At 44.2% G+C, this 26,787-nt stretch overlaps 1 protein-coding gene across 2 annotated transcripts in view; it reads left to right on the top strand.

Moving 5' to 3' along the window:
* The first annotated feature begins 270 nt into the window (after positions 1-270).
* Positions 271-26,787, top strand: part of ar (androgen receptor) — a 243,486-nt gene continuing 216,969 nt past the window's right edge. For both annotated transcript variants that reach the window (XM_078211849.1, XM_078211850.1), the window contains exon 1: positions 271-3,184. In XM_078211849.1, the coding sequence (XP_078067975.1) occupies positions 1,821-3,184 (1,364 nt within the window). In that variant the 5' untranslated portion in view covers positions 271-1,820. The remainder of the gene's footprint in view (positions 3,185-26,787) is intronic.

Raw genomic sequence — 26,787 nt, 5'->3', positions numbered from 1 at the left:
GTCACTACCAGCAAGCAGGCAACAAGTCGCCGGGGTATCTTTGAACTAGAGATTTCGCGATATGGAATATTCACAACGTTGTCCGCAAAATAAAAGTATCAAATCTGTGGCAAATCCTGGGCTGTGGAACATAGCATTTTAATATATATTCTGCACTTATTTATAAATGTGCTCGCCTCTCTCTCACTCGCTCACTCTCTCACTCACACTCTTTTGATTGACGCAACTATTCTGGCCAAACCCCAAGGTCTCAAAACGTAGCGTCAACACTTCCAATTGCCAGATGCACTCTCAGTAGCGGGGAGGAGAGGCGGACTGTACGCTGCTCTGCTATCGCAGTATGCAAACCTCAGTTTGACAAAATGGTTGCAATGTGGTCGCTAAAATCGGATACAGCAAAATAAATAAAAGTGAGTGCCGTGCGATATCATCGAAGAGGAGGAGGAGGAATAATTTACAAATCCAGGAAGGCAACTAGCGAGATCTGGACTGTCCGAGCCGAGCTGGGGATTACTCAAGAGTGCAAAGTGGGACAGAAAAAAAGTTTGCGATTCTTGTTTGCCAGTGCCAATTCCGTGGGAGTTTGTGCTGGATGGATATAGGTCTTCACCTGCGCTTTTCACAACAAACTGGACTTTTTGCATTGCTCTGGAAGTGAGTACTTGTGCAAATTAACGAGAAAGCGAACCACTTTTTTTTAAAAAATGTAAAGAAAAAAATTCCCCATGTTATGAATCTGGGCGAAAGCTTCCGACCACTATTCCGATCACTATCTCTACTTTTGCTCCCACATGTTTGGAGGCCAGTTCTCAGTTTCTGACTCTCCTGTTCCCGGGAATAGTTTGCTCCTGTTCTGGGACAACAACAACAACAAAAAAGAATAATCAACATAGTTTTTTATTTGGTTGGTGTTGGAAACAGCTTTGCTGTGCGTGTCGACTGGTGGCCCGCTCCCTCAAATTAATTTTTGAGCCAAAAACAATCGGCAGAGAATTGAGCTGCGGGGATCTGCCTTTGGAGAGCCTTTCTGAAGGTCGAGGAGAGCAGCTTTGGATTACAGCATTTTTTTTTGTCATCAAGTCGGTTAAAGCAAGAGTACCACTGTTACATCGCATCTGCTGGAATTGCAATTGGGAAATCAGAGTGCAATTGACATTGTTTTAAATTATTTTTTTTTAAAAAGCTACCTATCATTGAGTTCAGTGCCTCTTCCACACACACACGCACAAAGCTACTGACTGCAGCAAGAAGAGAATAAAGCAGACGCCAAATAAAAGGATTGCAGCCCCAAATATCGTGCCAGGGATGCGAGAGGAGTAGGGCGGAGTTAATCTATATGGGACTGCACAGCCTTAAATATTGTGAACGTGAAATGAAAGGATTTAACCCGTGATTTATTATATCGCCATGCGTGGAAAAAAGTAATGCTGGCAACTCCCAGTGGTTGCAATCAAACTGTGCACCTTGTCTCCAAATCTTTTTTTTTCGTGTGCAATGAAAAACTCATTGATTTAATTGCAAGCGGAGGAGGAAAAATGTATCAAATAACGGGATTTTGAGTGTTGCAATTTTTATTCCTTTAAAAAAAAGAGCAGTATTTGAAGGTTGCCAGCCACCCCCAGGACAAGCAAAGAGGACAGAGAGAGACATAGTTGAGCATTCCCTGCCCCCTCTGGAAGGAGAGGATAGACAGACAGACAGTGTTACATTCGCTCTCCCTGGAAGGAGCGAGGTTACAGTGTGTGTGTGTTGCATTCCCTGTGGAAGGAGCCAGGACACACACACACAGTGTTGCATCCCCTCTGGACGGAGAGGCGGGTATGGAGACTGAGAGCCTGTATGGGAATTACAGCGCGCGCCCGGTGCTGGAGGCGGCGGGCGCGCCGCGCCAGGGGGCGGCCTTCCAGAGCGTCTTCCAGGCGGCGTGCGCGCGCGAGCACGGCCTGCTGCTCGCCGCCGCTGCGCCGTCGCCGCAGGGAGCGAGCACGCCCGACGCCTCGCGGGAGCGCGAGGGCTTTGGCGCCTTGTACGACGCCGCGTGCCGCCAAAGCGCCGCCATTTTGAGCCAGGAGGAGGTGGCGGTTGGCGGCGGGTATGGTCACGGTCACTCCCCGTTCATCATCCGGAGCCTCTTCAACGCCGCGGGCGACCTGTGCCCCGACAAGGGCCGCCGCTGCGAGCGCCGCGACTTCGAGGAGGGCGAGCTGGGCGCCGACTACCCGGCCGAGAGCGAGTTCGGCGGCTGCTCCTACTCCCTGAGCAGCGACACGGCTCGCGAGCTCTGCAAAGCCGTCTCGGTCTCCATGGGCCTCAACATCGACAGCAACGAGCTGGGGGAGCTGCACTCGCCCTATGGCCAGGGCAAGAGGGACTGCATGTTCTCCTTCCCCACCACCACCACCAACACCTCCATTGGCATCGCCAGCACCATGGCAGTGCCCGCTGATGACCCCTGCCCCGATGCCCAAAACATGAGGCTCGCCAACAGGCTGGAGGCTGGCGATGAGCTTGATAGAGGGGGACTTGGGAAGTCAGAAAGCAGTGTGTATTCGGCAGACTATGAGATAACTCAGTCAAGAAGGGAGGCAATTTGCAGAGGGTTGGTTGAAGACTCCAATGCTAATGAATGTATTGCCAGGGCTCAAGAAGCCAAATCTATTGACAGAAAAAGCCAGGTGACTGAGTATCTAGAAAAGGATCATAAGCAATGCCACTTTGAGAGAATGTTTCCAAGTAATTACGATCGCAACCGACCTTCCTCTGAAGAAAGCACCTTGTACAACCTGTCAGAAAGAGTTGGCTTGAGAGATGCCAATAACTGTGACCTTAATAATGGCAACCCGTGCTGCGCCCAGTTTGGTGTAGCTGCAAGCATTAAAATTAAAATAGAAGAACCCAACACCATGGACAACCACAAAGTGTTTTCTCCTCAGTGCAGGCACATAGATTGCACAACCACACCACTTTATGGCTCCACACCTTCTTGGTGTTATGTTGAGAAGGGCAGTTTTGAGAGTGACTATGTTGGTTCTCCTGAATATCCAAGTAATGATTTAGCAGTTCGGGATAACATTACGTCTGAATCATGGTACTCAAGTGGTCTGCTAGATAGAATGCCACATCCAGCTTCAGGCCATATTAAAAGTGAAATGGATGGCTGGATCGATGGATACTACAACATACGGTAAGTCAGATCCAATTGAACAATCCAGGTAGTGATGATGCTTAATTAGGTTCACAAATTTGATGATTGAAAAATGCTCAAGTGCAGATGTAAATTGTGAAGTTTGTGATTGTGGCTAACCACAATCCAGCATTTGGAAAAAATGTATACAGCTAATAGCACCTACCATTTCAGAATATGTTTAATCTGCCAATGCCTCAGCAACATTTTAGAAAATATCCTTTGGTGAGAATAATGTATGAAATTTACTCAGCCATATTGAGTATGTCTGGGAGTTAGCATGAACATGTGTAATCTGTTGGCAATATAAACACAAGGAATTGAAATATATTCCACTTCAGTGGTCATTTTATTTCAGTAAATCAGCAAGGTGTAAGTAGAATGCTACACCTTGACTGCCTGGATTTAGCAGTGTTGTGCTTCAGGATGCAAACAAATTAAAAACTTGGTGTTTTTACATGGGCAGGATATTTTCCATATTGCACTTCATGTAATCAAATTGTTCTTATATAGAGAAAACGTGTACAATCTGGTCCAGGGCTAGTTCTCCTGTAACTGGCACTTGAATCCCCATTTCATTAAAAAATCGGTTTACATACAAAACTTTTCTGCTCTAGATTTTCTAAAAATTAGTACCGGGCTGTGAATATAAATCCAAACATTTTAAGTAACAAAAGTCTTTGTCAGAATTTCAGGCATTAATAAGGTGAAATGCATTAAATTTGCTGGATGTTTGAGTACAGTGATTTAATTCTGAATTTTACTGAAGTGCAGTGATAGATTCATGATAGCAAAGAAGGACCAGTTGAAATGGGGTATTGGCGGGAGGGGAACTAATTTTCAAAAGTGATATGCTGCAAATGCTGGAAATCTGAAATGAAAAACAGAAGGGGCTAGAAATATTCAGCAGGACTGGGTATATCTGTAAAAATGACAGTTAACATTTCGGGTTTGTGATCTGTGATGTTTGAATTTTTTTTCCCGTTCTGGTAGTTAGTGCAATGCAGGCTACGCGGCTGAAATTTTTTTGTTGTTGGCTGACTTGCAGTCTTGTTTTATTTCTGAGCAGTTTAAACCCACAAGATAGAACTGGTTGATAATTACTAGTGTATTTTGCAATTCAAAAACGAGTCAGTCTTTGCAGTTCTGTAATTTGAAATTAACTATCATTTCTTCTTTTTGACAACTTTATGATCTGTCTGGCTATCATTTTTGCATTTGTCCTGTGTCTAGCAAATGGAAAAGTGTTTGTTAGTAGAGTGTGAAGCATTTTGATTACTTTTTAGTGACTGTCTCAAAGTTTGCAAATACTCGAGCACTGTAAAACACACACACACGCGATTTTGTGGTCTGCCAAAAAATTCCTGTCCACAAAATATGAACCAATTTGATTTTTTTTGTTAATGTATAGTGATTATTGGGATTTTCACTATAAACCACAATATGTTCATGATATGAAGTCAGATTCAGAATTTTAAGCGTTTATTTTCATCAGTACATATCATTCCTGAAACTTGAATGTAGAAAAGTAGACTGGTGACTTGAAACTAAAGTGATTTGGTTTGTTCTTGAACTGTTGGAATTAAATGGCCCAGCCATTGAAGCTGGGATAATACGTAAGTTTTGTTATTGTAATTCAAACATTTCCAGCCGATGATTTTACAAGATGGTGGGAGAAACTGTATTCTTGCTGTTGGTTGCACTTGTCTGGTAAACAATGTACTCTTGAAAGGACAGTAGCTGGTTCAGGGATGTGTGCATCATTGGCAAGGCCGGTATTAGTTATCCATCCCTAATTGTCCTTGAAATGAGTGACCTGCAAGGTCGTTTCAGAGGGCAGTTAAAAGTAAACCACATTGGAATCAAATGTCTTAGTGAGCCAGTTTCGTTTTTTTTCAACAAACTATGGTAGTTTCATGGACAATATTTCGGAGACTTGCGATGATAGTTTCATGGTCAATATTACTGAGACTTGCTTTCAATTCCAGACTGAATGAATCAAATTTAAATTCCACCAGCTGCCATGGCAGGTTTTGAACACATGTCCTCAGAGAATTACAGTAAGAAGTTTAACAACACCAGGTTAAAGTCCAACAGGTTTATTTGGTAGCAAAAGCCACACAGAGAATTAGCCTAGACATCTTGATTACTGGTCTAGTGTTGTTGCTATTACGCTACATTCTCCCTTCTACTGGAAAAGTCCAAACAGGTAAGGAGTCAGGAGTCAAACTGACAAACAAATTCTGATGCTGAGAAGCCACAAAAAACACACGGCAGCACAGTGGTTTGCACTGCTGCTTCTCAGCGCCAGGAACCCGCGTTCGATACCCGGCTTGGGTCACTGTCTGTGCGGAGCCTGCACGTTCTCCCCGTGTCAACATGGGTTTCGTCTGGGTGCTCCGGTTTCCTCCCACAGTTCAAAAGACATGCTGGTTAAGTGCATTGGCCATGCTAAGTTCTCAGTGTACCCGAATAAGCGTTGGAGTGTGGCGACTAGGGGATTTTCACAGTAACTTAATTGCAATGTTAATGTAAGCCTACTTGTGACGCTAATAAAAAATAAATTAAAAATGATCAAAATTAGTTTATAAGGAATGCTCTAACATATGTTGAGTGCAAAGTCTTTAAAGGTACCATATGGAAGATTACCAGAAAAGATTAAGATGTATGGTATTATGGGTTGTTTAACAGACAGGATTAAAATGGATTAGAAAGATGAATGCAGAATATGAGTTGAAGGTAGTTTGTTAAGTTGACTAAATAATTTTCCAGCCCTGGTAACACTTTTGATTACTGTCTACATCAATAATTTGGAGAAAGGCCTCAAGGTAATGGTGGGAATTTTCTGTTAATATAAAAGCAGGAGAAACAGTTAATTCTTTAGAACATCAAAAAAAACAGTGTGAGGTTGCAGATGAAATTAATGCTAGTAGAAAAAAAAACAGCTATATACTGAATGGCAGTAGGCTTGATGCTGTGAAACAGTAGACAGATTGAGAAGTACACTTTCACAGGACATTGCCAGCAGCATCTCACTTTGATAAGGGTACAAAAAAATGAATTTTACGTTTTGTTAAAACAGTACAGAATACAAAAGCCAAAGAGTAATTGTAGACCTAACTAAAACATTAAAAGATTTCAGTTAAAATGCCGAATGCAGTTTTGTGTGCGACAGTACAGGAAGGACATTGATACATTATAGTTGCAATGATTCAAGTAGAAGTTAAAGATGTCTTGACAGCATTGAAAAACGAGCAAGAAATGTTTTGTCCTGACTAATGTTTCTCTCTAAGCCAATATCACTGAAACAGGTTAACTGATTATTCACTGCTGTTTATAGGAATGAACTGTGTTCAAATTGTTTGCTGTAATTGCCCACAAAATAACACAAACTATAATTAATGGTATGCAAAGTGATTTTGAATGTTTTTGAAAAATTAAAAACTGCTATGTCAATGCAAATTAGTTTTCATAGAAACCCTACAGTGTAGAAGGAGGCCATTCGGCCCATCGAGTCTGCACCGGCCACAATCCCACCCAGGTCCTACCCCCACATATTTACCCGCTAATCCCTCTAACCTATGCATCTCAGGACTCTAAGGGGCAATTTTTTTTTTAACCTGGCCAATCAACCTAACCCGCACATCTTTGGACTGTGGGAGGAAACCGGAGCACCCGGAGGAAACCCACACAAACACGAGGAGAATGTGCAAACTCCACACAGACAGTGACCCGAGCCGGGAATCGAACTCGGGACCCTGGAGCTGTGAAGCAGCAGTGCTAACCACTGTGCTACAGTGCCGTTTTTTACGTTTTACGTTTTTGGCTTTAACTAAAATTTGTTAATTATTCTGAAATCAGCATGCAAGGATTATTGCAAGATGACAACTCCTTAACCCTGCTTTGGGGAACAGTCAAAGTTTACATAGTTAGCTGGGATTGATGCGTTTATTAATACAAACTGAAGGCACTGTTGAAATTTTTAAAAAGTGAAATCCCAATTGACAGCAACAATTAAAATATATGAAAAATAATTTGATTTTGGACAAACCTTTTCAAACTTTTGAAGGATGAAATCCATTTTACTGACAGATTTCTGGAAAAACATCCAACGCTTTTTCCATTTTGAATATACTTGAACAAAGTTACATAGATTTAAAATTGTGCATTTCTTTGTTTGGGGATGTAGGTGAAGCTGGCCAAGCTACATTTATCATAATTGTTCTGTGAGGGTGCTTTTTCCTTCAATGACAGCAGTGATTATGTTCTTGTATTTGCATTGGAAAGAGGATTCCAGGAAATAAAACTGGCAGCGATGAAGGTGTAGCAATATATTTCCAAGTTAGCATGGTGAGTGGCTTGCTGAGGAATTTAAGAGTTCATACTGTCCTACAATATTGTTGTTCTTGCCCATCTTAGTGGTAGAAATTGCAGTGGAGAGAGGTACCATTAAGTTGTTGCAGTGCCCTCTGTAGATTGAACATTCTGCAATCACAGTGCATTCACTGATGGTGGATGGGGTTGATATTGAGTTTGTGTGTGGCAGGGACTCTGAATAAGCAAACTACTCTGCATTGGATGTTATTGAGTTTTCTTGGGTGCCTTTGTTTCGACACATTTGGACGAGTGTGTATTCCATCACACATGTGACGTGAGCCTTGTGTATGGTAGCAGTGCTTTTGAGTTGTCGGGAGGTGAGGCATTTTTGGATAGTATCCAGCTGCCACCCCAGATGTTGGTGGTGAAAGACTTAGCAAAGATTCTGCCATTGAAGGTCAGTGGTCAATGTCACTGGACTTGGCTTGAGATGGCCATTACCTGCTACAAGTCAGCTCATGCTTAACATCAAATAAGTTCATATTCACATTATCAAAGAAATTGCAAATAGAGTTGAATACTGTTGAATCTTCAGTCCTGCCCTTGAACTCACGATAGGAAGATGATTAGCCCTTCACCAAAGCAGCCATCTTCTTTTGTGTCTGGTATGACTTTAGCCACTAGGGGGCTCTTTGATCCTCATTGACCTCAGCTCGCTTGGCTCCTTGCTGCTATTCAAGGTCAACTGCCAAACTATTTCATGTTTCTGTTCAATCCAGTGAGGCAAATTGATGCTAATGTTACAAAACTAAACTCATCCATGAATTTAACTTTGTGATTGGAACGGGACTTTGTCCCATTCCAATCACAAAGCTAAATTCATGGATGAGTTTCTAAATCTAAATTCATGGATGGGACTTTGTCCCATTCCATTTAATAGAAACATAAAATAGCAAAAATGAACTTAATTTTGCTCACAAAATAGGTTAATGAGGAATGCAAATGTTTGCGCACAAATGGTTCAGCAACACCTGGTGAGGAACAGATGCATACTAAATGCAAATATCCAACGTTTGCTGTTCAAATTGTGCCTTTGTTCTTAGCTTCACAAAAACATTATTTCCCAGTTTACTTGGGGCGAATGGGATCAAAGATTAGGGGGAGAAAGCAGGATTAAGCTATTGAGTTGGACGATCAGCCATGATCGTTATGAATGGCGGAGCAAGCTCGAAGGGCCAATTGGCCTCCTCCTGCTCCTATCTTCTATGTTTACTTCAATGTTCACATGCATTAGATGGCATGAGTTGCTGTACTTGTATGGTAGATAAGAATTGAGTTTTCCGTAAATATGTGAGCTTGTAATTACAAGTGTAAGCATCCTTTTAACAGTGTAATAGAATAAATGATTGTCAATTAACTTCTTTGGCAGTGAAATTGTACCATTATGTGAGTATCATTTCTCCAGTTCTAAACTTCTTGGAGAGATTTAAAAATGTCAAATTGTAATTTTTAAAAAGTTTTGTCACTTTCTCATCCAATTATTCTTTCCCTCTTTGTTTCTTTTTCTGTACCTGATGTGACACGAAATTATTCTCAGTCCATCAGTTGATTAATTCCCAATCCTTAAATCTTATTGGTTACTCGTTACCCTGTCAGTTGTCAGTTCAGTCAAGACAACCTGCACATTTCTGGGGAAACTGATTGGAAGACCCCCTGCAAGAAATGGGAGCAGTGTCAAAGTGTGGAAAAGTTTAAGTGGAGTGGCAATCTAATGACGATTGCATCTTCATGGAAGATCAGGGTCAATGTTTTGTGTTGAAGAATGTAGTGCATAGTCTACCAAATGGCAGGCATCATTAGATGCCCTGGTAGGAAAATCTGACCCATTACATTGCATCTATGCCTTCCATTTATTGCTAATTTAACTCAACAATCCATTTAAATGTGGTAATAAAAATCACAAGGAATAATTTTATTAAAAATGTTTTGATGCTGCTGTCAGATGTTGAACTGGCAATCCTTTCCCTCCCACGTGATATAAGTTTGCATTTCACATTTTGAACTATCAGTTTTTGTTAAGATGTCCTGGCTTCCTAAACTCTGTGGAGGGAAGGAAGTTAAGGTTTGATTTTAAATGATGCACGGTTTGTGGAAGCAGAGGGCAGGTTAAAGTATTCCAAGTGTTTAATCATGTAGAGTGTAGTTCGCATTTACATTGTAGTGAATTACTTTTGGTGCCTGACTTTTATAGTACAGCCTTCCCTACCTGATTCATCTGATATCTGCAGCCTTGAATTGAACAGATTGTTTCCAGCAGCAGAAGGTACTTTTCAACACTATGGGCAGATTCTTCTGGCCCTTCCCGCCAGTGGGTTTTTCTGGTCCTGCTGAAGGTGACCACCAGTGGCAATTTCCCCAGTGATGGAGTGGGTGAGCCACACAAAATACACGACATTGGCATGACTGCAAGATACCAATGGTGAGCCACTTCCACCAGCGACTGGGGGAGAGGGAGGGGAGCTGAAAATCCTGCCCTACGTCTTTTGCAGCATAGACCTAGAAAGAGTAATTTCCTTGTGTCACATTCCAGGCTAGCCATCTGTTCTTCTGTTTTTGTTAATGACAGAGTTTTCTACACAACAACTATTAACAGAAAGGAGACTATAGGATACTCAGATGCACCTGTTTTAGCACTTGAACAATAACACGTATGGAGTGCAGTTACGTTTTTATTGCCCAAAGACGGTGTTCTTTAACTAATACAAGTATATTAGCATAAAATAAAATAATTTGTGTCAATGCAGCATAATATAAATACTAATTTAACCACTATCTCAGACGGATATATAAAGGGGAAGGTGGAAACAACTTGCATTGAATTTTTAGTGTGGTATGAATTCATGTCTGGTATAAATGGTGTTTATATATCTTCCATAATCGGTGCAATTATTTGGAATTTACCACAGAGATAAATTAACTCCAATCATTAGCTAAGTTCTTGTTTTGCTACACTGCTTTGGAAAATTAATTGTTGGGCTTAAACATGTATACTTTGGAGTATACAGATCAGAGTAAATTGCACCCAAATTAAATATAACAACGAGTTACCTAATGCCAGTAAGTGAAGCTGAAATTATCACTGGGGAGGGAGTGTTGGAGGTTCTTTGTTTCCTAATTTAAGTAAAAAGATTGTTTGCATATGGTCTTTGTCCTATATTTGTTGTTTTTTCCCCTTAAAATTAGCAAAAGGGTAATTCACCCCATTAAGAATGATTCTCAAAAAATGGGGATCCTGTTCAATACTTTCTGCCAGGCAAGGGAAGAGTGTTGAAAAGTGCCTACCTTAATACCTCGCATGTCTCCTCCCATTCCCTGCTATCTAGGCTTGGTGGCAGAGGATATACCTGCTTGTATCCATGAAATTTAAACCACTTGTATGTCCTTCTGATGTACTTGTTGTGGTTTGTGGACTCCTGTTGAGGGAAGTCTGGACATCTGGGCCTAACAGTGTTGAAGAAATTTATTTTGGCATGAGGACCTGTGAAAATTGCCTTTTTTAAGCCAAAGAGAAACATCAGAATTAAAAATAGTCTTGACTTACCAGAAGCTGGGGAAAACTGCCTATCGTGGGTGAGTAACCTCAATCAGAAGGTTGACTGCAGTAAGCATAAGCTTTCCCACTTCTCTAAGGTACGATCCAAACAGTGAAAGATGGAGGTAAGGATCAGGAAATGTCTAGGCCAATAACTGTGGATGTGAGACACACAGGTCAAGTATCCCTTATCCTAAACCCTCCGGGCCGATTGTGTTTTGGATTTCAGATAATTTTGATCTTCAGATATTGCATATAAGCCTACGCCTACTTGCATTATAATGGTCAGAGCCTAGGCTAGCGATAGTCTAAAATAAATAAAATCAAAAAGTAAGATGTACCACTGAATACTACATAGGATTCTGCTTATAGGAGAGGGTTCGCAAGGTAAACAGTGCAGACAAAAATCGCAAGGGTAAATAGAGCAGACAAAAACTATTATTTCCTGCGCTAAAGGTCAGATGTGATCAGTGATGGTTGTGTTGGCAAGGGTCACAAATTTCCTGTGCTAAAGGTTGATGAAGTTCAAAAAAGGCATGGTTTTTGGATGTGTTGGGTACTTAGCTTTATGGAGAAAGGAAAATTGACCTCTGCTAAATCCTTTGGGATATTCTGGTCCCGCCTGCTAGCGCGAGTTACTGGTGTTGCCGAAGACAGTGGACTTTGGGGCCAAAAAAATCCAGGCCTTTGTCTAATGTGTGACACTTGGCCTACATATACCAAGGGCTGAATTTTCCCTCTGTGGGCGAGAAACAGAAGTCGAACCTTTCCAAATCTAGAACCCATCTCCGGATGGGAAACAATCACTCATTGGGATTTTCAAGGATGCACCCTAAATTTACATGGAGATAGTTTTGCTGTCTAATTAAGGGTATTGGCTGGGCTCTCAAAGTTGGAGGGCTAATCAAAGACCTTCCAGCTTGAGTGAAGCAACATGCTGTAATATATCTGGAAAATGCTGGAAAATCTCAGCAAGTCTGACAGTATCTGTGGAGAGACAATAGAGCCAATGGATTTGAAACGTTGGCTCGATTCTCTTTCCACAGATGCTATCACACCTGAGTTTTCCAGCATTTTCTGTTTTTGTTTTCAATTCCAGCATCTGCTATTCACCACCTGGGGCCAAGAAGCTCAGTAAGAAGTTTAACAACACCAGGTTAAAGTCTAACAGGTTTATTTGGTAGCAAAAGCCACAAGCTTTCGGATCCTTAAGCCCCTTCTTCAGGTGAGTGGGAATTCTGTTCACAAACAGGGCATACAGAGACACAAACTCAATTTACAGAATAAGGATTGGAATGCGAATACTTACTGCTAAGCAAGTCTTTAAGATACAAACAATGTGAGTGGAGAGAGCATTAAGACAGGTTAAAAAGATGTGTATTGTCTCCAGACAGGACAGCCAGTGAGACTCTGCAGGTCCAGGCAAGCTGTGGGGATTACAGATAGTGTGACATGAACCCAATATCCCGGTTGAGGCCGTCCTCATGTGTGCGGAACTTGGCTATCAGTTTCTGCTCAGTGACTCTGCGCCGTCGTGTGTTGTGAAGGCCGCGTTAGAGAACGCTTACCCGAATATCAGAGGCCGAATGCCCGTGACCGCTGAAGTGCTCCCCAACAGGAAGAGAACAGTCTTGCCTGGTGTTTGTCGAGCAGTGTTCATTCATCCGTTGTCGCAGCGTCTGCATGGTTTCCCCAATGTACCATGCCTCAAGAAGCTCTACAGGCTTCGAACTGACTTCCATAAAATTGGTCAGCATTATGAAACATGGTACTAGTATTAGTGACACTAGTTAGCTGACACTAGTATTTTTGGGCCTCACCCCCTTTGTTCTGGTCCTCAATGAAGTCTGAAAAATCAACCCCACATTTCATTTTTCAAAGTCCTTGAATCTTTTACTGGTGAGTTCTGGTTGTCACTGAATCACCTGAAGTACAATTTTTTCTTAACTTTATCTCTCTCACAATCTGTCTCTCCCCCTCCCTCTCTCTCTCTTGCTCTCTGTCAACAGTAAATAGAAGTCCTCATCATGTAAAAGTCACAGCTGAAATATCTAATTCAGATGAGAAGGGCAATGTGCAGTGTCACAAACATTCTAACATTAAATAACCAATTTTATGGGCTTTCAGAACTCTTATGAATGTTATTTTTAACTACACGCACTGATCTGACCTGGGTGACAAAGGAAAATTATGGTTGAAAACAATAGTTGCTGATTTATGAATGTTAGTTTTAAGTTGGTCAGTCATAACCATTTAATTCTGTTTAGTGCTCCAAATTGGATAGTAATGAGGAAAACCAAGTTCTCTAACTCAACATTTAGATTTCTTAGTTAATTGCTTCTCTGTAATGACAGTACATTGTTGATGTTCAGTCCACTGACTTCCAGGTCTCTTGCAGCCTCTTTCCTAGCTATTTTATTTTTCCATATGTATATAGTTTGCATTTATTTTGCATTGAAACTCATACCTTGTTATGTCAACTTGAAAATAATATCCAAGTTCTTCTTTAATTCTTAGTTACTTGACTACACTCTACTAAACTTGCTAGGTTAGTATCAATTGTAGATTTGACAACATATTTTTTGTTAAATGCAGATTATTTATGTGGTCCTGAAATAGCATGGGCTTTGGGGCATTTTACTCCATACATCTCTTCAGCCAACATCACTTCAATAACTATTATCTGATATGGCAACTATTATCTGATGTGGCATTGTGGCTGGACTTGTGATCCAGAGACAAAGGGTATTTACTCTGGGGACCTGGGTTTTAATCCCACACAGCACGTGATGGAATTTAAGTCTCAATAAAAAAAATCTGGAATTAAAAGTCTAAAGATGACCATGAAATCATTGACAATTGTCATAAAATCCCATCTGGTTCACTAATGTCCTTTAGGAATGGAAATCTGACCTTCCCTCATCCGGCCTACATGTGACTTCAGACCTACAACAATGCGGTTGACTCTTACCTGCTCTCTGAAATAGCCTAGCAAGCCACTCAGTTGTATCCAACCACTACAAAGAAAACAAAAAGGAATGAAACTGGACAATCTACGTGGCATTGACCTTGGCACCGGAAATGACAACGGCAAACCCAGCCCAGTCGCCCCTGTAAAATCCTCCTTACTAACATTGGGAGAGCTGTCTCAGACTAGTTTACAGTTGGGAGGGAGTTGCCCTGGGAATCCTCAACATCAACCACATGAAATCACATGGCACCAGATCAAACATGGGTAAGGAAACCTCCTGATGATTACCACCTACCATTCACCTCAGCCAATGTATCAATACTCCTCCATGTTGAACGCCACTTGGAGGAAGCACTGAGGGTGGCAAGGATGCAGAATGTGCTCCAGTAGGGGACTTCAATGTCCATCACCAAGACTGGCTGAGTAGTATCGGTAAGAGGGACAGTATCAGTAGGAGTGACCAGCGCACAGTCCTTGTGGAGACTAGGTTCAATCTGCACATTGAGGATACCCTCCATCATGTGTGGCACTACCACCGTGCTAAATGGGATAGATTTTGAACAGATCTAGCAACTCAGCATCCATGAGATGCTATGGGCCATCAGCAGCAGAATTGTACTCAACCACAATATGTTACCTCATAGCCTGGCATATCCCCCACTCTACCATTACCACCAAGCCAGGGGATCAATTCTGGTTCAATGAAGTGCTGGTGGGCATGCAGGAGTGACAACAGACATATCTAAAAATGAGGTGTCAACCTAGTGAACCTACGACACAGGACAGCATAAACAGCAAGTAATAGAGCTGAGCAACACCACAACCAATGGATCAGATCTAAGATTTGCAGTCCTATTCATAAATGGTGGTGAATTAAACAACTCACTGGAGGAGGAGGCTCCACAGATATCCCCATCTTCAATGGTGGAGCCCAGCCCAGCACATCAGTGCCAAAGATAAGACCGAAGCATTCGCAACAATCTTCAGTCAGAAGTGCCAAGTGGCTGATCCATCTTGGTCTCCACCGGAGGTCCCCAGCATCATAGATGCCAATCTTCAGCCAGTTTGATTCAGTCCACATGATGTCAAGAAACAACTGAAGGCATTGGACATTGCAAAGGATACGGCACTTACAAAATTCCAACAACAGTACTGAAGACTTGTGCTCCAAAACTTGTCATGCCCCTAGCCAAGCTGTTCCAGTACAGCTGCAACACTGGCATCTACCTGGCAATGTGGAAAATTGCCTAGGTATGTCCTGTACACAAGAAACAGAACAAATCCAACCTGGCTAATTAGCACCCTAACATCCAACCTGGCTAATCAGCAGCGCCATTAAGCGGCACTTGATCAGCAAAACCTGCTCATTGACCCTCTGTTAGGGTTCCGCCAAGGTCACTCAGCTCCTAGTCTCATTACAAACTTGGTTCAAGCATGAACAAAGGAGCTGAATGCCAGATGTGAGTTGTGAGTGACTGCCCTTGATATCAAGGCAACATTTGATCGACTATGACATCAGGGAGTCCTAACCAAACTGGAGTCAATGTGAATCAGGAGGAAAACCCTCTTCTGGTTGGAGTCATACTGAGCACAAAGGAACATGGTTGTGGTGGCTGAAGGTCAGTCATCTCCGTTCCAGATCATCACTGCAAGAGTTCCTCAGCGTAGAGTTCTAGGCCCAACCATCTTCTCCTTTATCAATGACCTTCCTTCCATCATAAGCTCAAAAGGTCAGGATGTTCATTGTGCAGTCATCAATGTTCAGCACCATCCGCGATTCGGCAGACACTGCAGCAGCCCATGCCCAAATGCAGCAAGACCTCGACAATGTCCAAGTTTCGGCTGATAAGTCACAGGTAACATTTGCACCATACAAATGCCAGGAAATAACCATCTCCAACAAAAGAGAATCTTAACCATCGCCCTTTGACATTCAATAGCACTACCATCACTGAATCCTCCACTATCAACATCCTGGGGCTTAGCATTCACCAAAAACTGTACTCGGCTAGTCATATAAATACTGTGGCTACAAAAGTAAATCGGAGGCTAGGAATCTTGTGACGAGCAACTCACCTTCTGACTTCCCAAACCTTATTCACCACCTACAAAGCACAAGTCAGGAATGTGGTACAACACTTTCTACTTGCCTGGATGAGTGCTGCTCCAACAATACTCAAGAAGCTTGATACCATCCAGGACAATTCAGCCAGTTTGATTGCTATCCCTTCCACAAACGTTCACTCCTTTTGTGGAGTTAACAAACAGTGGTAGCAATGTGTACCATCCACAAGATGTACTGCAGGAACTCCCAAGGCCACTCGGGCAGCACATTCCAAACTTTTAACTGCTACCATGTAGAGGGGCAAATACCAGGGAACATCAGCACCTCAAAGTTCCCCTCCAAATCGCTCACCACCCTGACTTGGAAATATATCACAGTAAGGAGTCTAACAACACCAGGTTAAAGTCCAACAGGTTTATTTGGTAGCAAACCAGAAGAGGGTTTATTTGCTACCAAATAAACCTGTTGGACTTTAACCTGGTGTTGTTAGACTCCTTACTGTGTTTACCCCAGTCCAACGCCGGCATCTCCACATCATGACTACCATCGACATTGGAAATATATCACCATTCGTTCACAGTCACTGGGTCAAAATCCTGGAATTCCCTCCCTTACAGCACTGTGGGTATACTTACACCTCAGGGACTGCAACAGTTCAAGAAGGCAGCTTACCACTACATTCTGAAGGGCAACTAGGGATGGACAATATATGTTGGCAACATCCTACATCCTTATGTTATCTGTGTTCTCCATTTCCAACTATTGAACATTCCTGGAAGTCTAGGTATGGTGGCATAGAAATTGGGTTGCGTAGGACATCTTTTTCTAGTGCCATGTTGCCTACTAAAGCTCTAAAATGAGTTTTATATTAATTCATGGGTTGTGGGCATTGCTGGCTCAGTCAGCATTTATTGCCCATTCCTGAGGGTATCAAGAGTCAAGCACATTGCTGTGGATCTGGAGTGACATAAGGCCAGACCAGGTAGACGGATTCCCTTCCCTAAAGGGCATTGGTGAACCTGATGAGTTTTTACAACAATCGACAATGGTTTCATGGTCATCATCAGAATTTCAATTCCAATTTTTATTTTTAAATTTCACACAAATTTCATCATCTGCTATGGTGGGATTTGAACCCGGGTCTCTAGAGCATTACCCTTGGCCTTTTTATTAATCGTCTAGTGACAATATCACTATGCCATTGCTTCCTATGGCTGATAGGAAGAAAGTACATGCAACCCCCAGCCAGAGGTTTGCTGACCATCGTATTAGGTAAGGACAAACTGAAGGGATCTAAAGCAGGTGTTGGGTGCTTTGCATGTGCAAATAAAGGACCTAGCAACTCTCTCCAGTTCCTGTTCCATCATTTGACCCACTTACTGGCAACATACAAATTAGATGCAGGAGTAGGCCATTCATCCCCTTGACTCAGCTCTGCCATTCAGTAATATCATGATTGATCTGACTGTGGTCTCAACTCCACAGGGGATTTTCTGCCCCCGCCCCCCCATTGTTTTTGCTGTGTGGGAATGGCAGAGGGGGCGGAGAATCAAGGAGGAGTCCCAAATCGGTTTTTATGCCAGCAGGATTTCCCTGCTCGATTGTCCTCACTCCTGATAGTGATGTAATTGGGTTCCTACCATGCAATGATGGCAACCCAATTTGAATTCGTTTCAGTATTATCAGAGGGCCTCACTCCTGGAAAATTCCTTCACAAACCAAGTGTGTTGGAGTGTTTACAAATGGGGGACTTGCAAATAGAACCCGCTGCGGCGCACAGGTAGGTACAGCCCCCGGGGAGATGGTTATGCCTGGGCAGTACCCTGGCACTGCTACTGGCAAAGATGTGACCCTGAGTGTCAGGGTCCAGTGCCTGGCCACTGTCAGCGGATGGGGTCGGTGCTAGGGGGGCTTCCATTGGGGAGGTTCAGACTGGGGGGGGGTGGGTTCCATGTCTGTGGTTTGGGTTGGGGGAAGATCATTTGGGGGAGAGGATGTTCCCATGGGGAAGGTTGTCGGCCTGCCATCATGTCGTCTTGGGACTGGCTTCCAGCATTTTGTTTCCTCAGCGTTTAAAAAACCGGCTGCATAGCCACTTTTCCTGCCCTCATTGACACTCTGGGGGGAGAAAAAGAGAAAACTCGGCTCCACATTCCTTTAGTAGTCAATAAAATTTGACTCCCTTGTTAGTTAAGAGTCTATCTACCTCATCCTCAAAGGTATTCAGTGATCCTACCTCCACCATTCTCTGGGGAAGAAACCCTCTTGAGAGAAAATAATTTATTTTCTTCTCCATCTCAAACGGGAGACCCTTTTATGTTTAGACTGTGTCGCTAGTTCTAGTCTCTCCCACAAAGGGAATCATTCGTTTAGCATCTACCCTGACAAGTCTCCTCAGGATCTTGTATGTTTTAATAAGATCACCGCTCATTCTTCTAAACTCCAGTGTATGAAGGCCCAGCCTGTCCAACCTTTTCTCATAAGATAACCCCCCTCCCCTGCAACACAGATATCAGGTCAATCTTCTCTGAATTGGTATTAAGACATTTATATCCTTCCTTAAATGATACTCTAGGTGTGCTCTCACCAACACCCTGTACAACTGTAGCAAAACATCCCTACTTTTCTGTTCCATTCCTGTTGCAATAAACAACATTACATTTGCCTTTCTAATCAGTTGCTTAACCTGCAAACTAACTTTTCCTTCAGCCTCTGCACCTCAGAGTTTTGCGAAGTCTCTATTTAAATAGAACCATAGCACCATAGAAAGCATTCTTTCTAGTTGCATCACAGCTTGTTATGGCTCCTGCTCTGCCCAAGACCGCAAGGAACTACAAAAGGTTGTGAATGTAGCCCAATCCATCACGCAAACCAGCCTCTCATCCATTGACTATGTCTACACTTCCTGTTGCCTCGGCAAAGCAGCCAGCATAATTAAGGACCCCACACACCCTGGACATTCTCTCTTCCACCTCCTTCCTTCGGGAAAAAGATACATAAGTCTGAGTTCACATACCAACCGACTCAAGAACAGCTTCTTCCCTGCTGCTGTCAGACTTTTAAATGGACTTTCCTTGCATTAAGTTGATCTTTCTCTACACCCTAGCTATGACTGTAACACTACATTCTGCACTCTCTTGTTTCCTTCTCTATGAACGGTGTGTTTTGTCTGTATAGCGCGTAAGAAACAATACTTTTCACTATGTTAATACATGTGACAATAATAAATCAAATCAAAGATTTAATATGCTGCTTTTCTATTCTCCCTGCCAGAGTGGACAAGTTCACATTTTTCCCACATTGTACTCCCATCTTCCAGAGTTTTGCCCACTCACTTGAAACCAGACTACTAAACACCTAGTGACCAAGAAGTTAATTAACCTCACTGAGGCTGGAGCTAAGAAGAGCGGAAATGCTGTTCTGGACCCCACATTAAAGGACCTGATCATTGCTCAAGACCTCCCCATTTCCATCACTCCAAGACATCCTCCCCCATTACCCACAATTGAGGACTCCAGGCACCAATTCCAAATCCTGGCTTCCCAACATGTACAACCATGAAAGCAAATCACACATTCTAGGTGGCCAATGATGATTGCATCCCTTCCTGGCCTTCACACCCAATGATGGACACCAGATCCACTAAAGTTGGAGCTCTAATCTTACCTGCGTCCTCAACTTGCACCCTCATTACCTGAGGGCCATTATGATTCTGCACACTAGTAACACAATGTATGCTGACAAGCTGTCAGGAGCTGTGCTTGTTATATGACATGGAGGTTCTTGGACCTCTTAGAAGGCTCAGACCTGACCATTGTCGTGCAGGCGAGAATGGCCAGGTCATGCTTAGTTTCCAAACATGCTCCCTAGTTTCTAGGCCGATTATAGCAAAGGCCTTTCCAAAAATCGTTAACAATGTAATTTCCTCAAAATAAACTTGGGACATTGACCAGGCTTTGTCGACTGCTTCTGAAACTGCATTTGCTGACAATTAATAGATTTTCATATCTGTACAAATATCAAAATCTGTTCGTTCTGGTATACTTTCACTCCAAAGCCCTTGTAATGTTTTCCCTTTGAATCGTTCACACCTGGTAATGCTTTCAGTGTTTTCACCAAGACGTTTCTATTAATGTGATAGCCTGTGGCTTTGTAGTTCCATACTGACTACACTGGGTGGCATTGTGGTGCAGATTTCATGAGCTGCTGAATTTTGTTTTCATTGTCTATTTTTTCTCAGTTATTAATTTCTTTTAAAGTTTAAAATAAGCTCAAAATTTCCACATTTCACAATCATAATTACATTGTTTTTTTGAAATGCCTTCATCAAAATTTATCGATGGACTCAGTCTTTATCACCTGCTGGACCTCATGATTGAACCTTTTTACCTTACAATAATTTAATACAGTTTTTGCTAACATCTGGACGCATGCCTCTTTTGCAAATTTGCCACCAGGAAATCTGCTATAACAGGAGTTTAAAGAGGGTGTTTCCTAATGCTGAGAAAATTTGAAAACTTCTTTCCTTTTTCCAAAATATTTTGAAACAATGCACAAATTGAATTATCAAAGTTTTTAATGAAGCAAATTAATCTATTTACATAAATACTAGCCAATCTCCCATGGTCTTAGACACATTCAGCTGAAGAGTCATGGCCGAGATTCTCCGGCCTCCCAGCCGGTGTTTCCCGTCGGCGGGAGGTGACGCGTTGTTTGCTAGTGGCGGGATTCTCTGGTCCTGCTGCTGTCAGTGGGAATTCCCATTGATGTTACCCCACACCGGCGGGGGTGCGCTGCTGGCAGGACTGGAGAATGCCACTGGCGTGAACGGCCAAGAATTCTGGCTTTCCTTGTGCTGCTGTTGCTTTGATTCCATCCTACTTTTTCTTCTCCTTGTCCATTACTTTGTTGTGCATTTTCCACACCTTTCCATCATTCTGTCACAGGCTGTTATGTCCTTTTTGTCAAAATCCTGGAATTAAAGACACTACAAATCAACTATTCCATACAAACTTCATCCAACAACATTCCAATATTGTATACAGTATTAAATTATGCCTTTAGTATTTGCAGTTTACCTGTGCCATTTCCTGCCCTAGTGGTCTGATGCAGTGCTACTCCAGTGTGGCTGCAACATGGCTGGTGGAAGCTTCTGATTTTCAGTGGGTGAGACTGCAAATAGGTTTGAGGGATGCACTCGAAAATCCCTGGGATTGAGAGCCTCAATTGAATCTTACCACACTTGGCATGCACAGCTGTAGCCTTCACTGATAACGGCAGTTGCACTGGTGGAATGGCAGTGGTGGGAATACCAATGCTATTTGAGAGGGGTCAGCACATTAGTGTACCATGGAGTCACTGCTACTCCCCTGGTGTGGCACCTTAGCAATGTTAATCTGCTGGACTATAGATTGACCTGGTGTCTACACGCAGCCATGACTGTCGGAATCTGAGCCTATGTGGCACCAAGCTGACTTGTATGACAAAGAGAGATCTCAAGGCTTTAGTCTGAGCTTTCATTTAAAAACTGAGACCTGGTGATTACTGCCTGTGCTTTAATCGAAGTTGAGACAATGACCATAAGACCCTGTATCACAGCTGGGTATACTAGTGCTACCATGGAGTAGGTCATCACTCCCAGTGATGGGATTGAAGGGATGGGCTCCAGGCTCTGCTTGAAGTGCCATGCCAAGTTAGAAATGACTCCGGCATGCTGCTTTCAGTGACAAGTTCCCTTGCAAGCTGCCAATGCAGAAGCATTTCAGTGTGCATGCCTATCTTTCTACTGCCTGGTCAAAGTCCTTGTTTAAATTCCCTACAGCAGAACTCGTTTGCCCCTCACCCTTCAGGCTACCCCACAGCACTTTTACTGCAGTCCACTGGGTGCATTGGTACAACTGCATTTGGGGCTGAAGAAGGAAAGAATACTGGAACATGCAGGAGTGACTGGGACAAGTGGAAAATTGAGGGCATCATACAGAAAGAATGGCATACCCATAGATCTTCAGGGAGTACTTCTCTTATATCTACCTCTCTGAGGAGCAATGTCTAAGGTGCCTTCACCTCATAAATAAGGCTACAGCTATGTTGCAACTTGAGCTTCACACCAGGACGTGGACTGCACTGTTAAGGCTATTGAGGTTAATTCGGTCATTAACTTTTATGCCATGGTCTCCTCCCAGTTGCAGGAGGTAATATCTGTCGCATCCCCTAATTTGCAGTATACCTCTATTGTGGAACCACATGTTCATCTATCTGTAGTGGTTTGCCATTGCCTTAAGATGCATAACGTTGCCTATTTTCACGCTGCCTCAGCTCATCTGCTGCTGAAACATTCATTCATGCGTTGACTTGAGCATCACCGATTTTAATCGCTCTATCTATTGACAACCATGCCTTCCGCTGCCCAGGTCCTAAGCTCTGGAATTCCCCTACTAAACTCCTAGCCTTTCTACCTTGCTTTCTTTCTTTACAACAAAAAAACCTATCTGTGACCAAGCTTTTGGTCATCTGCCCCTAGTATGTCCTAATGTGGCTTGGTCTCGTATTCTGTTTATATTGCCTCAATGCTTTGGGACATTTTATTATGTTCCAGGCATTCCATAAACACAAGTTGTTGTTGTTGATATATTTTCTAGACAATCACTCAAATCCAGACCTGTTAAGTAGCAATCTTGATTAAGAAATTATTACCTCTCTGCGCAATATTCTTTCTCTTGTGTTTCTAAAAGCTGAGATTAGAAAGAATAATCTTACTGTGAAACCAGTTTCAAACCAACACATTTGGTGTTAAGTTGGGTAGATTTCATCGGTAGATGGTGCCTAAATACCATAAGACGCTTAACGCAATAGATACTGAGAAAATGTTTGCCCTGACTGGTGATCTAGAACATGGAGTCTCAGTCTCAGAATAAGGCTTTGGCCACTTAGGACTAAAGTGGGATTGCTCTTCACTCAATCTTTGGAATTCTCTCCTGCAGAGAGCTATGAATGTTCAACCATTGAGTATATTCAAGGTGGAGCTTAATAGATTTTTGGGTACAATGGGAGGTTTGGGGATGTGGGAGGGTGAAGTTGAGATAGAAGATTAGCTATGACCATTGAGTGACCAGCCCAGAAGGGCCAAACAACCTCCTCCGATTGTTATTTCTTCTCTTCTTAAAATGGGTTATTGTTGGTACGTTGTTTGGTCTCATTACATAGTCACATGTTATAAACATTGTAGAGTTGATCGTTAAGCTATAATTAAGTTTCTTTTCAGAAAATTGTCACACACTATGGCTGCGATTCTCCCATCGCGACATGCAACTTTTCTGGCGGGTCGGGATGGGAGATGTGCGTCGCCGGCCTTGTTCAGGGATTTGCGCATGTGCTGGGAACGCATGCACATCTCCCAGAGCCGGCGAACAGTCGCAGGCCAGACCATGCTGGAAACTGGTGGGAAGGCAGGTAAGTAATTTGAATCTGTTTTTAATATGTTTTAAATTAATTTGAATGTAATTATCGGGAACTTGCCGGTCCCAATTGAATCTCCCACTCTGCCAGGAGTACTTCATTCCGGCGGGGTTCAGACGAGCTCCCCACATTCAGGGAACTAGCAGGAGATCCCACTGGAATAAAGGGGGGCAATCGGGGGCCCCTCAGGGGGTGGTGGCGGGGAGGTGGTGCCCCCTTGGCATGGGCACCCTGGCAGTTGCCAGCCTGTGCCCCTGGCACTGCCCAAGGAGCAAAGTGCCCATGCCCAGGGGGCACCTTGGCAGTGCCCACCGGGCATCAGGCAGTGCCAAGGGAGCGGGGTCTAGGGGTGATCAGTGGGGGTGGGGGATTCCACTGCCACTCTGCATTGGGATCGGTCTGGGATGGAGGGAGGGCAGCGATTGGGGCGGGCTGGCGGGGGGGGGGGGGGGCGGAATCGCCACTGCTGGGGCGGGTGCTGGACATCAGGGTGTTCCGGGGTGGGAGGGTCAGGCTGGCCCGGGAATTGTGGGGGCCGCCTCCAGTGGGAAGGAAGGGAGGTTGGAGGGGCAGCACTGCGGGCGTCCAGGGCTGGTCAGCGATCGAGCTGGCCAGCAAACGGGGAGTCTGACAGATCGGGATCACTGCGCACACGCAGAGTACCAGAACTGTCAAACTCCGTGAATAGGCCCCGCCCCCCCTGAGTTTTTAATGAGATTCAAGATTGGGATCTCTGAAGTGCACAGAGTGGGGAGATTCAGGTGAGAAGGTGAACTGACAAAACAGTCGGGATCTCGAACAGTTTTCCTGCTAATTCAGCGCTCTTGGGAGAATTGCGACCTATGTTTCTGTTTATGCCACATAGCTAGCAGGTTGTGCTCATTGTTTTCAAGTGGTGTCTTTGCAAATGAAAAAAGATGTACAGACAGAAGAAGGATTGCACGTAACTACTTCTTCACTACCTAAGTTTGTGTTTGCCTTAGTACTTTAATTACAGTTTTTAAAGAAAGTAAACTGATATTCTAAATACATGGCTTGTTTGTAAATTTGACAAGAATTAGTTGACTAGCTTTCATGATTTTATTAAACAATGAGACGTGCATCCTATTTCCTATGATGAAAAAAAACATAATTTCTCTAAAGCAGGAACATTGTTTGCTATTTAGTGAATTTTTGGTAATTCTTGGAACAGCTAACATAGTTCAGAAATCTTACTACTATACTATCGTATCTTCATTTCATTTGCAGTAATACAAACAGTTTTGATAAGATGATGGGAAGCATTTTCCTCCTCCTATCATCTGGCTTGGCTATGATGCTATGGTAATTGTTCAAAGACCTTTTACCACAGGGAACATAGGATTTAGGAAGAGGCCATTCAGCCATTCGAACTTGCACTGCCATTCAATAAGATCATGGCTGATCTGGTTGTAGTTTCACTCCACTTCTCCGTCTGCCTCTCATAATCCTTGACTTCCTTGTCGATGAAACATCTGTCTAACTCTGGGCCCGATTTTACCATTTTCATTCTAAGTGCTGAATCTGGGCGTAGTACAGATCCGACTTAGAAATCCGCTTTCAGGCGCCCCCATATGCTCTCAGCCATCTCCAGTCCGATTCGTGCTGTGGCCGGGGCTTAGCGTTGCCGGAACGTTCGGAGCTCTGAACTGCGCATGCACAGTTAGAAAAAAAGTTGAAAAAGCGCGCCCGTGTCGGATCGCTCCCAGGCTGCAGAAAGTGGATAAAGCGGCCCGGGAGCGAAAAGCGGGAGCGAGGGTGTACCTCGGGGTGGGGGGGAGGGGCAGATGGATCTCTGGGGGGGGCAGATGGATCTCTGGTGGGGGAGCGGAGGGCGCAGGGGGGTCTGCTGCCACTCTGCGGGTGATTGGTGGGGGGGGCAGGGGTGGCGATCAGTCTGGGTAGCGGGGGGTGGTAGATAAGGGGGACAGTGATGTGTATGTGTCCCCCTTATTCACCCCCCCCCACTACCCAGACCGATCGCCACCCCTGGCCCCCTCCCCCCCCCCCCCCCACCGATCGCCTGCAGAGTGGCAGCGGACCCCCCTGCCCCCCACAAGAGATCCATCTGCCCCCCCCACCAGAGATCCATCTGCCCCCCCCACCAGAGATCCATCTGCCCCCCCCCACCAGAGATCCATCTGCCCCTCCCACCAGGGATCATTTGCCCTCCCCACCAGAGATCCATCTGCCCCCCCCCATCAGAGATCCATCTGCCCCCCACCAGAGATCCATCTGCCCCCCCAACCAGAGATCCATCTGCCCCCCCCCACCAGAGATCCATCTGCCCCCCCCACCAGAGATCCATCTGCCCCCCCACCAGACATCCATCTGCCCTCCCCCACCAGACATCCATCTGCCCTCCCCCACCAGACATCCATCTGCCCCCCCCACCAGAGATCCATCTGCCCCCCCATCAGAGATCCATCTGCTCCCCCCCATCAGAGATCCATCTGCCCCCCCGCCCCCGACAACAAACTTGCCTCACTCTCCTCCCCCCCCCCCCCCCCCGCCAGAGAATGGTGTGGCCTCACTCCCCCTCCCCTCCAGAGGAACATCTGACCTGCCTCCTCCTCCCCCCCCCCCCCCCCCCCCACCACCACCACCAGACAACGATCGGCCCTCCCCCCCCCTCCCCCGCCAGAGATACATCTGACCTGCCTCCTCCTACCCCCCCCCCCAACCAGACAAGGATCTGACCTCACTCCCCTCCTCCCCCTCCAACCAGAGAATGATCTAGCCCACCTCCCTCCTCCCCCGCACCACTGATCTGTGTCAGAGAGCCGTTGGAAGCACTGAACGCGCTCTTCAGAGGCTGGAGCATCTGACTCGGACTTTTATTTAGCAGGTCCTTAAAAGCGCGGTTCCGGATGGGAAAACGCGGTGGTAAAGGCGGAAATGCTGATAGAGTTGGGCGGGCAGTTCATTAATTCAATTTAAATGCATGCAAATGCGCCTGATTTGAGCGCGGAACGGATCCCTGCCATTCGCGGGTCTCGGTAAAGTGGTGATCTGCGCGGAGGCGGGTGCAGATCGCGATAAAGGCCTCACACCCGACTTTACCACAATTTCGCACCCGAAAACGGTCGCAAATTGTTGGTAAAATTGGGCCCTCTGCCTTGAATACCCCGAATACTAGCTTCTTTTTTCTGTTTTCTGTTTTCTTGCTCTCACTTTTTCTAGAT

The sequence above is a fragment of the Mustelus asterias genome, chromosome 4 (assembly GCF_964213995.1).
Source record: "Mustelus asterias chromosome 4, sMusAst1.hap1.1, whole genome shotgun sequence".
Lineage (NCBI taxonomy): Eukaryota > Metazoa > Chordata > Chondrichthyes > Carcharhiniformes > Triakidae > Mustelus > Mustelus asterias.
The sequence above is the reverse complement of the archived record's forward strand: the minus strand, read 5'-3'. Positions and strand labels throughout refer to the sequence as shown.